The sequence below is a fragment of the Strongylocentrotus purpuratus genome, unplaced genomic scaffold (genome assembly GCF_000002235.5).
Source record: "Strongylocentrotus purpuratus isolate Spur 01 unplaced genomic scaffold, Spur_5.0 spur5_scaffold_6, whole genome shotgun sequence".
NCBI classification, from domain to species: Eukaryota; Metazoa; Echinodermata; class Echinoidea; order Camarodonta; family Strongylocentrotidae; genus Strongylocentrotus; species Strongylocentrotus purpuratus.
The window spans coordinates 9,201,152-9,213,682 of NW_022145612.1; the positions used below are offsets into that span (position 1 = coordinate 9,201,152).

The following is a 12,531-nucleotide window of genomic DNA, read 5'->3' on the forward strand; positions in this document are numbered from 1 at the left end:
TTTTGGGAACACAAATTCGGTCTCTCGACCCCGGAGTGGGAGGGAGGAGGGGGGGGGGTGGGATTTCTTCTTTTTCTTTTCTCCTTTTTCTCTTTGTTTCTTTTCTCTTCTCTTTTCTTTTCTCTTCTCTTCTCCTTTTTTTCTCTTCTCCTTTCTTTTTTTCTCTTCTTTTCTTTCTCTTTTTTACCTTCCCTTTTCTTGCGCCGCCAATAGGGGGGGGGGCCGCGGCCGTTTCGGCCCCCCTGGATCCGCCACTGAATAAAGGTCACGCTTTTATACAAAAACATTTCCGCTTAACATGTTTATAAATGACCGCAGAGTTATACAGCATTGTTGGGGTCACTCAAATAATAACGAATTGTATAAGCCCTTTGCAAACCATCGGTAGTGGATATATCCCGTGTTATAAGTAACTTTGTCAGTGGAGCTAGTAATTCGAAGTCAACAACATGAAGATGCAAATGTCTAAACTGTTTGAGGTGTTCATCGTTCTTGCGTCCTTTTCTAGTACGACGGCGCAGAATCCGAAAAGGACTGTCTTCCAAGGAACAATCGTCGGAAAAACGGTGCAATTCGATGAGAATGAGTTCATAAACATCACGAAATATGTCGACGCTTTTCAGGTAAGACAAGTAAAACTCAATATACACCTGTGCAAAGTCGTCAAGTCTTCGAAATGTAGTGTAATTAGGGGTACCGTACTTTTAACCTGTCATCTTATAGATGAAGGTTTACAAACTGAAGCAATGTGAAAGGTCTATTCTGACAAATTTGATATTTCTAACACCAAGACGCATTTTGGGATTGGATTACATATATGAATCGACCAGAAACAGGCAACTAGACATGAATTACAATTACACTATAGGCCATGGAACAGCCCATGAAAGCGTTTTGTATCAGTTTGGGTTGTCCGACTTCCATAGCGTATCCAAATTGTTGTACGAACGCACTAGGTGACATGACTAATTATTTAGAGTGAGTATGTTTCGACTCATATTTGTAGAAGTTTCTGTTTATGTTATTCACAATAATGTTTCTTGCAGCGTATTCGTTTTTGGTCATATAATTCTACTTGATAATTATTTGTGTATATGACATAATGGTCTCTTCAAATCCACAGCAACATTCGACATTACGTACCCCAAACCCCAAGTAAAAATGCATTAAACCACGTATGGCTGGACATGTCCCATTAAATCAACATACAGAATCGTTAAATCAAATCGTATAATCTTATATTGCAGTTATCTCGTAATTCCAGATAAGATATAAAGACCTTGTAAGCTTTCAATAGCAAACTTGCAAGTGACTTTGAAAACAAGGATTCGTGCTTACTGTAGTTTTCTATTTTGAAAGGACATTTTGTCAGAGGGCCAGTTTACAGTGTCACTTTACACGGGTGTGTGACAGAAAAATGATCAGTAATGACTTCGGCAGCTGATTTTTATTATTATTATCATTTTATTTGGCAAATCAAGTCACATAATACAACAATATAACAAACATGAATTGAGATTAAAAAATCAATAGAAAGCATATATAAATATTGCAATAGCAGGTGCATCCGGTCGAGCTGCCCAATAACTGTGATCCGCAGACCTTCCTCCCCACACCCGACTAGATGCACCTGATATTGGTTAAAATAAAGCTTTAAAAAGAAAAGATAGATTAGGAGAAGGAAAATGGAGAAAAAAGGGAGGAAAAAGAAGGAAAAAAGAAAAAGAAGAAAAGAAAAGAAGAAGAAAAAAAAATCAATAAACATTGCATTACAATTTTTTTTTAAATTCTGATTTCATGACAGGTATAGTAACATATTGTTGCTGTTAATCATTAACACCATCGTCACATTGTAAAAAAAAAAAAAAAAAAAAATATATATAATTATCATTATCATTATGAACATTATTACTACCACCGTTACTATCATGATTATTATAATTTATATCATTGACATCAATATTTATATTAAAACATCAACACAAATTAATTTTCATTGAGAACACAATTTCAACACCAACAACCAGTCTCATAGCTATTGCACGATCATAATATGTACAGATGAAGGTAAGCCCTATATCATGTTTATGAAAATATTAAAATTCAGTAATACAATTTTGGAATGGTTTGAAATGGTTAAAATGGACTGTGTATGATTTCAAGTACATATAATTATTGTTTCATATTATATAATGAGAAATGGAACAGAAATTTTACAGTATACATCTCATGCGATCATTATGTGAAGTCTTATTTATAGAATTGAAGAATTATGTATATTCTATTCTATCATATTGGAAGGATATGCGATCCTACAATATTCATTGATCATTGTCGCGGTAGAAATCGAGTCTAAAGTTATAAAATTGTAAATAATAAACTCTTTATGTCGTATAGCTCCCTCTCAAGGTCAATTAAGCTATTAAACAATGTTTCTTGACTAAAATCGACCAATGAGCTATTCCCGTTTGGAAATTACATATCACAACTACATATTCTGAGATTTTCATGGTCGCAGCCACCATTGTACGGCCCTAGGCGCTATTTGAAATTTATCAAAATTTACCGGGAGCACCGGTAAATTTTTATATTTTATTTTTCTCGAAAGCAGAAGGGTTTTAGGGGCTAAATTTTCTAGTGCTTATAATACATCCACAGGGGCATCCAAATATATCAAATTGTAAAAAATCACTATCTACCCAATTTTCAAAATTTCCCAAAACTTTGTATTACCTTTAATAGTGCTGGTAGTAATAACTCACAATGAAAATGTGGTAATTCATATCTCATTAAATAAAAACTGTTATCATTCGAATATAAAATTCATACCGCTGATCAACACAAGGTTTTATCTGAATGCACTAAATAAGTCATTTGAATTAAAAGAAGAAATTATGAATGCAGACATTAATTCGGGTTTTATTAACACGATCCCTTTTTTCTATGATGCATGTTGGTACTCCTAAGACTAATGTCAAGTTTACAATGGATAACATTTATAAGCGGGGAACAATCCAGATTAAGTTTATGAATATAAAGTGGTTTATAATCATAATGTGTTTTTGTTCTTGCTCGAAAATATAGCTATTTGAATGCTTTCGTAATCTTCTCTAAGATAAACACAATACATGTAAAAGTAATATGTGCGTTTAAGTTTTAACAGACGAGTATTAATCAGATATGATTTGTTTACGTCTTGGGACCGACACTTTACGTCACCATCCGAAAGACGTGACTTAGTTTCGAACCTAGGTCCGATCAAAATCAGTTTGTAGGTGAAGACAGCATTATGCCTAGATAACAATTGCTCTAAGGCTAGGATACGGCGGCCTTACGCCCCCGAAATCGAGAGATTCTGCGTTGGCCTCAGGGTCACCCTAGGGCGTATCCCTATCTTTACAGGCCGTACGGGTCGCCGTGGGATTATAACGCAGAGTTATAACTGTTTTCATTTCCAGGTTCGCCGTAGCGATTGGACACACCGTAGCCTTGCCGTAGAGCGGTTCCACAGCAACCGTACGTCGGGCGTACGGTAGTCTCGCGTTTTATATTGCAGGGGTGAAGCGGTAGCATCAGTCTGGCCGCACGGTCACCGTATGGTTGCCCTTCGGTCGCCCCAGATATTTTTGGCCGCACGGCCGCCCGGGCAAATGTGACCTAGGCATAACAACCAATCATTCTACGTGTTTTGTATGTTTGTGATGTGCAGGGTATACCATATGCCGATCCACCAGAACGGTTTCTGCCCTCTACTCCCAAATCTCCTTGGTCTGGTGATTTGAACGCGACATCCTTCAAGCCAGCATGCGCTCAGGCGCCATCTTTCTACTTCCCTGAGCAGGACGAAGATTGTCTGTACCTCAACGTGTATGCTCCGAACCCAAAGGTAGACATTTCTATTAAGCCCATTGTATAGTTATATACAAAATGAGTCGTTTTGAATGCTGAAAGGTTAAACAAATCAAATATAAGTCCTGATTTGATATTTAGAATGAAACCGTAGTTTGTAGGATCGATGAATAGCGATGCTCACGGCAATACAAATGTTCGATCACATTTAAGTGAACATATAAACCCACCCACTACTCCGGTTTCATTTTCTTATTTTGTGGTGCACTCTCCATATTTTCTCAACTTGTTGTTATACCCCCCCCCCCCCTGGATAAATTCTGTACTCCATGATCATTTTGAATATTTGATTACTGAAGGGCTATGTTAATGTATAACATTATTTTTTCTATATGGTTTTACAAAGAAGTCTTATCTTTTGCCATTCCGTTTGCTCATCTTTAAAAAAGAGACTACCCATACCTATATGTACATGTAACTCGTTTATGATTACGCCTATATAGCCTAGTGGAGCGGCAGTTATGGTCTACATTCACGGTGGATCGTTCTCCTCGGGATCCGCCATGGTCTACGATTTTTACGGTGTCCCATTGGTTGCCGTTGGTGACGTCATCGTAGTCGTCCTGAACTACCGTCTCGGAGTATTCGCGAAGTTCACCACAAGTAAGAGCTCAGTGACACCGCCAAACCGACACCAATCCCACCCCACACCACACCCTCCCACACAACACACACACACAGACCAAATAATTATCCTAAACGACAAAGAATCGATCGGTTTGGAAATAACTTTGGCATTTGGCGTGGTTTGCCGGTTTGCCTGGTGCCCGTGACGGAGGTGTAACTGGAGTAAAAGATTTCCATAAAACAGAGATGGATTAAATTAGTATGGCTCAATTCAAATTATTCCGCGTGTCATTGAGAAATGTAATCGTGACTAACGAACCGTATATGTTAAGAAATATGAAATATAATCATGTTTGTGCACAAAGAGCAAATAAAATATATTTTAGAAAGGACTATTCGTTTCTTGTTCGAGTGCAGACTTTCAAATCAAGGATAGTTGTAAACTCAGCAAGTTACACAAAATTAAACCGTAAACAATTTTGAAAGGCATATCGACAAATAATCAATATTGTTAATGCGTCTGATTGGGAACTCTTGAAACACCTAAAACATTATTTTGTATAAGAGTTATTCGTAATTAGAGACAATTTTAAGAATGTATCTGAAACATTCCTTTGTAGTTTCCAATCAATGTATAATCTATTCATCTATTTCCTTCTTTTACAGAAAGTGATGCTGCTCCTGGCAACATAGGGATGTTAGATCAAGTTGCTGCTTTACAATGGGTTAAATCTAATATTGAAGGTATAACAACTTAGTGCATTCTAAGTTCAAGCACTAAAAATACTACATAATCAAATATTTAGACCATTTTTGATCAACTTGACCAAATATGTGACCAGAATTTAATATATTCCTTATGACTCATTCAGCAATTGCAATAAATCTCCTGCCTTACTCCCAGAAAGAAAATACTAAATTGCATTCAACAAATAAAGTTACATTAAACAGAGTGAGAAAAAAATGCATTATATCTCTACATGGAATTTAAAATGTTGTATGAAATAGTTATGTACTATATCATAATAAAAAGTGTACAGTGCATTGAAGTTTGAATGCCAGAGCAATTTTGTTTTGTAAGCAAAGTCCAATTATTGATTAAAATCATCGTGAAAAGGTTGTAGTAAAAGCATTTTAAAACCAAACCAAACAAATATGACGTTATTGAACTTCATGTGCGAATCCGATATAAGTCGTATCTTTTGAGTTATATTCATTACTAAAGTGTTAATTAAGGCAAATATGTTGGGGCCATATATCGTGTGTTAGTCAATCCGTGTGTGCTTTTATATTATCTTATAATATTTCAATCTTTGAACATTTTAATAACACAGAAGGCAGTACGATTATTATGTTCATATTGATTTTGCTCTTTAATAGCATTTGGCGGTGATCCAAACAGAATAACGATATTTGGAGAGAGCTCGGGTGCAGCTAGTGTTAATTTTCACCTGCTTTCAAAACTTAGCCATGGACTTTTTCAGCAAGCCATCATGCAGGTAAATGTCAATACATAATGTATTAAAATATTTATTTAGAAGGAATTGTTATAAATAATTAAGAGATACTAAACGTCTACCTTCCATCTTAATTCCTACATTACTACTTTAAGCAGTTGCAAATCCAGGCATCTCAAGGTAAAAAGGTGTTCCTTGATGCCTTACATTGCATTTTTAATCAATAAACAAATTATTTGGAAACTAAAAATCATGAGTGCATTATATTGTTCTTAAGTAGATACAGAAATGAATACACAATTGCAGCACGTTATTTACTTATTTCATTTGAAATTTAGAATAGGATTTCATACTTTATAATAAGACCTGTATATGTGTCTATATCCGTTATTCTAATAATTGTCTTCTTTGTAGAGTGGAGTAGCATCCTCTACATGGGCTTTTGAAGATAATCCCGGGAAAGAGGTAGAGAACGCTCATAAGTTAGGACAGGCATTTAGCTGTGACTTGACACCGCTGTCCGATCTAGTAGCGTGCTTGCAGGCAGTGGACCCTAACGAACTATGGACGGTGGCCAATCAGGTAATGCATTAAAGTCTGAAAGGATGGTGATGATGATGACTATGGTGATAACAACGGCCCCCCTCCCAGGGTAAGGGAAATTTAGATTTAGGTACATTTTTTAACTCCGTGTGTGTATGTGTATTTGAGCTTTTACAGACGTGTATCAATCAGATATGATTATTTCCGTCTGGGGACCGACCTTTAACTTCACCATCCGAAAGACGTGACTCAGTTTCGAGTCTGCGTCCTCGGCTGAATCAGTTTGTAACTCCCATTGTTAGCTGGATTACAGTCGCACGCCAAAACGCTCAAAATCAGATATATTTTTGTAATCATTATCAAGCGGACCTCATGTCGCTGTGCACCCCACACTCCCTTAATTACGGGACTGTGATGATTATAGTGATGATAATGATGGTTATCACCAGGCTGATGACGGTGATGAGGATAATTATGATCATGCTGATGACGGTTTTAATAATAATAATGATGTTGCAGGAAGCAAGAAAATACCTTTGAAACGTACGCTGCAAAAAATGGTTGTTATCATGATGTACTGTTATATCATGTTTGTTATAGAACGATGCACTTATAAGTAACACTTCTACATGTCCTATGGCAAACTAAAGATTAAGTTTCAACACATTTATTATGTTGCCTTTTTGTGGATTTGAATTACATACAGGTATACGATGGGTCCTACCATATTTACGTCGATGGTATGTTCTTGGAAGACACACCACAGAATCTCTACGCCAAAGGAGAGTTCACGCGAGCACCAATTCTGGCCGGAGTCACACAGGATGAGGGTACATATGACATCTGGGTGAAGTTCTTCTGGCCATACGCTTACTCTGAGACACCACCCCCATTCAACCAATCCCAACTTGAGGACTACCTCAGGAGTGGACTGAGGAATGAAAATGTTCTTTCTTCGGATAGTGCGGATATCCTGTTGGATGCTGTACTACATGAATACATCGACTGGACGATTGCCGATGATCCTGACGCTGACTTCTTCCAGCCTGCAGTGGATGCAATTGGGGATGTCTCCATAAAGTGCCCTATGGATTCGATCCTGAGGGCCCACGTATCTGCCGGCGATCCCGTCTATAAATACGTGTTCAAGTACCCAGTTACAACAATGTAGGTACACGTCACTTATACTTTCAGAGCACAATGGAAATTTCAACATACGGGTTTACCTGTAGTGTTTTACGATTGTGAAGTTGAGTGATGGGTATGGAATCTCCACGTTATTCTATATTGCTGATTATGTATTTAATGCAATTTGGGAATCATCTAATTTAAAAGGAGTAAATACATTATGTTCAAATTGCCAACTATAACAAAATACGACATTGTTTTATTGTAAGAAAAATTAACTTGCATTCCAAAACTTTGTAAACGTAGTTCTCCATTCCTTATTTATACTTAAAACAACACTGCTGATTACTTCTAAACTGTTATTCGTCCAGGAGAAAGAAGTTTTATATCTTGCCATCAAGCTGTTATACAATGTACCTTGTGACATTTGACAGACTTTTGATATCATCTAAAATAGAGACAGCCTTTTATGGTGTTTTCTTATTCCTTTGACCCTAGGAGCTACTTCCATGTGGTTGGTGTTCTTCCTCTCACCCCATGGCTAGGTGCAGGGCATGCAGAGGATCTTTTATACGTGTGGGGAGTGCCATTCATCGACCAACTTGACAACGTCCATGGCCAAAACGTGACAGATGAAGAGAAAACCCTTGCAGTCGACATGATGCAATTTTGGACTAACTTTGCAAAGACTGGGTAAATGATTATGAATTATGAAGACAACGGCATTTTCCCACTTTAGCCTTCTGTCAATGAAGTTCAGTATATAACAGTGCAGTGTTTTAACGGTCATTTTTGTACTATTAAAATTTGGTTTTAGTATATTAGATCCAACAACAACATATTTTAACGCCTGTAAATTTTTTATTTAGGCATAACGATGTGTATATACATCCATGTCTGACAAATAATATGTACTTAAATCTTGTGATCATTAGAATAAATGTCCCGACTAGGCTAACAACTATCATCACAATTTTCCTTGCGAAATTTTTGCTCACAACTACAGCTTGACGAAGTTTTTTCACAATGAAAATAATATTGATTGTATAATCAGGGACTTTGTACTAATCAATTATACGAACCAGATAAAACTCTTCATTTTTTTAAACTATCGTTGCTTACTTAGAGACCCGAGCAAGTCGGATGCCGGTCCAGCACCTGGTGAAGGGGACTACGCATGGCCCAAGTTTACATTCCCAGATTTACGTCATAAGATCTTGGATGTTCAGTTGGGAGAGGGAAGGTCTGACAGGTCGGGAGAATGCCACTTCTGGAACCACTATTTTCCGCAACTGAAGTTTTCGACTCGTAAGTTATACGTTGCACGTTGGATAATGCCATTATCTCATACTTGCATCTGTGCACACTTCCATAAAATGTTTGAAAACCACAGCGCGGTCCCTCTAAAACCACTGCCTTTATCAAGTGAAGAGGAAAATGTTAAAGATGTTTGGAGAGATGAACATAATTATATGGAGAATAATCAAATATATCGCCAAAAAATATGAAATGTTCGTACAACATATCACACGAAATGATAAAAATGATACAATGGATATCAGACGTGACTTGAACGGGCCATAAAGAACAAAGAGTTTGGGCATAACATTAGCACAAAGTAGATCTAAGACCATCTGGACGAATGGGGGGGGGGGGGAAGCATAATTATGAATAGTAAACAAATATACACTGCCTCGAGAGGTTCTGGTTAAAACTATGCGCAAGAGGTGACTCCAATAGTACTATTTGCTGAGGGGCGCAGCCCCGAAGCAAATGGTACTTTTGGAGTCACCGAGGCCCATAGTTTAACCAGTACCTCGAATAGAAGGCATGGTATATTTTGTTTTATATCCTGCATCAAAAATTAATTTAAAAAAAAAAAAAATTAAATAAAAACATTTTGGGGAGAAAAAAAATTTAGGACAAAAAAAATTTAAATTTATATCTAAAAAGATTTAAAATATTTTGTTTTCATTAAATTAAGATTAATTTTTTTTCCCTTTTTTCCAACTCCCAAATAGTAAACCAATAGTACTCTCATATAGTACTTTCTAAAAATAGGTCAAATATTTCTGGTCATGTGACGATCTGTCAACCAATCATAAGCCAACAAATTTTTGATGCAGGATATAATATTGGATATAGAAGTAGAGGTGTCGTGGCCGAGTGGGTACGTCGCCGGACTGTCGATCACAAGGTCCGCGGCTCGAGTCCCGCCGCGGCACTAATGTCCTTTGGCAAGACATTGATCTACATTTGCCACTCACTCAACCCAGAGTACCTGGCAGGAATTAATTCCTTGAAATACTGGAGCGCTGTAATGGCAGCTAGGCTAAGGCCGGGGCAATAGTAAATGCGCCTCGGAATAGAATTTCTAGATAGACGGCGCTATAGAAATCCCTATTATTATTATTATTATTTATACGTTTATTATTGTATGTAAATATACTTTTTAACATCAATTCCTCCAGAATCACTTGAGGACTCCCAAAGACAATGGCGAGCTGGATATTCAAGCTGGATGGCGGACATACAAGAATGGAGGACAAGTTTTGCTTCTTATAAAAATGGCTGTTCATAGGCATTATGCACAATGTTATTGCACCAATGACAGTGTATGAACAACAACCCCTTTCTATTTTATCTGTCGTTTGGAGCTTACGGTTTTTAATAGAATATTGATATTTCTTCATCATTATGAATTAGGTTTTATAATATTAAATTTTAGTTGAATATTGCTCGATCATTGCCTCAGCTACAATTAATTTGGATTTAGAGGATTGGCAACTCGTTTAGATCACTTAGTGTATTGCATTTTGTAAAAAAATCAATCAGAAAATGGTTATAGGTGTGCGTACTTCAGGATGTTCCTGTTCCTAAACCCAAGTTTACGGGTGAATAACTCGATTGTTTCTAATCATTCTTTGATTAGTGTAAATATGATTGGAGAACTGATCGTCTCTTCTTTCATATGAAACCAAAAGCATGATAAAGAAAACGTGCATGACCTATTTCAGAGAGTTTGAAATGGCAGTGTCGGAAACCCAATTATCCAAAATGAGTGGATGGCTATTAAGTTTGGGCCTTAATGATTTTGAAAAGACAGGAAATGACGTGGAACTAATAATTGTAAAACATCATCGAAAGCTCCTATTCTCATATTTCATATGAGACCATAATTATCATGGAAGGATCACGCGTGGGTGAGCAGGTAACATAAGCTACAATAGGTAAAACAAATGGTATGTTGATGTCCAGGGGGTAGGTGTCCTAGAACCCTCCACCACACCAACGCAATACGACCTCCCCCTACTTACTCGCTGCCAGCCGAAGATGGCATGGTCCTTAAATTAGGACGCCCACCTGTCTTAGGCTGGGTCATAGGGCTGGTGGCGTCTAAGTTCGTTGAAAACGCCATCTTCGACGGCTTGAATCAAGTGAAGGGAATATAAGGAGCCGGCGGGCCTGATTCTGGACTAGTGTCGTATGAAAGAAGAGAACAAATAGAAAATGTACACGCTTTCGAATAAATAACGTGGAATTATTGAGTAATTAACAAATTAGTTTACTTTTGTTTCTCTTTTATGGGGACATACTGTATTTAATGGAGTAAATGTAGTTCTTAGTCCTTTTTAATACCTGGGTTTTTTCTGCTGATTCTCTCATCACCATTTTCGAAATCTTTACAAAATTAAATATCTTTAAATTATAAATTAGTTCCCTTTGATTAAAGCTCTATGTATTAACTTTTAGAATAGTGATGATTATACTTACTTGAATAATATTAGACCTATATCTTATGAATTTCATGTTTGTGTGTATTCTCGTAAGCTTCATAAAAATAATGTTTGTAATATGCCATGTATTTCATGTGCTTCTATTGTAAACTGAATGTTATTCAGCTCTCGGGCTGCTATTTTGAGTATTTTCAATAAGCCATTTAATGAATAAAAAATGTAGATTGATTAGAAAAACAGAGAGAAACAAATATTCCATATAAAGGGAAAATGTTGTCTCTGCATAATTTCTGTTTTAATGGGTTTTCAGGGTTGATAATATTTTCTATTTTCATACTTATAATAAAGATAATAGGACCCAGAATCGAGTGTGTCTTTTTCATTAAATGTTTAATGGGCGTTTGCAGAATGTTGTAATGAGTTGGCTGGAGCATAATGTGTTGGGTCCAAGTAGAGCGAAGCGAGCAGAACGTCTACGGCTTGGAGTCCAGGGTGTGCTTTACAGGGACTTAACTATGGCAGGCTGTTCGTGTCACTAGTTCCTCTAACCATTTCTGGCATTGGTTTCTCAAGGGACGCACAAATCATGGTCACAAATCTACAAAATTTACATTTTTGATGGCCAAATATGGAAAAAATATTATCTAAAGATCATAATTGAGAGACCAATGGTGAGAGCCACCAGTGGCATGAATGGCCTGTTATAGTTAAGTCCAACTGAAAGTCGATCTTAGTATTAGTGAAACAGTCCCAAGGGGTTTATAGCCCACACAAGATTCCATAACTGTTTTTGTTTATAATTCGTCGCTGTTTTCACGAAGTGACGGTAGTGAAAAAAAATTGCATTCACTTTGCGTTACGATTTTCCTCACTACCGTCACTTCGTGAAAACAAGGACGAATTGTATACAGTTACTCTGTTGTCGTCGTCCTAAGAGTCATGTCTGACACTTTGTGACCCTATATTGACGATGACGTTCCACCCATCGGGCATAACAACGAGATGTGCAGATGTTCATGCCAGTTATCACTTTTATTCCGTCTGCCCACCGAACTTTTGGCCTACCACGTTGGCATTGACCCCCCCAACATGACTTTGGGTTACTCCGTAACTGTATGAAAACAAAATATTTAAAGAATATTACTTCGAAAACTTGTCACTTGGTGCCAATACCATGTGTACACTCACCC

General features: G+C 37.1%; 1 protein-coding gene across 1 annotated transcript; it reads left to right on the forward strand.

Annotated features, from left to right (window-relative positions):
• The first annotated feature begins 237 nt into the window (after positions 1-237).
• On the forward strand, positions 238-11,698 carry LOC574707 (cholinesterase 1). The gene is made up of 10 exons (XM_775072.5): positions 238-623; positions 3,710-3,886; positions 4,353-4,512; positions 5,143-5,220; positions 5,857-5,975; positions 6,348-6,515; positions 7,183-7,643; positions 8,103-8,297; positions 8,731-8,912; positions 10,076-11,698. The coding sequence occupies exons 1-10, from the start codon at positions 450-452 to the stop codon at positions 10,183-10,185; spliced, it is 1,824 nt and encodes a 607-aa protein (XP_780165.4). The 5' UTR covers positions 238-449; the 3' UTR covers positions 10,186-11,698.
• Positions 11,699-12,531: the final 833 nt, after the last annotated feature.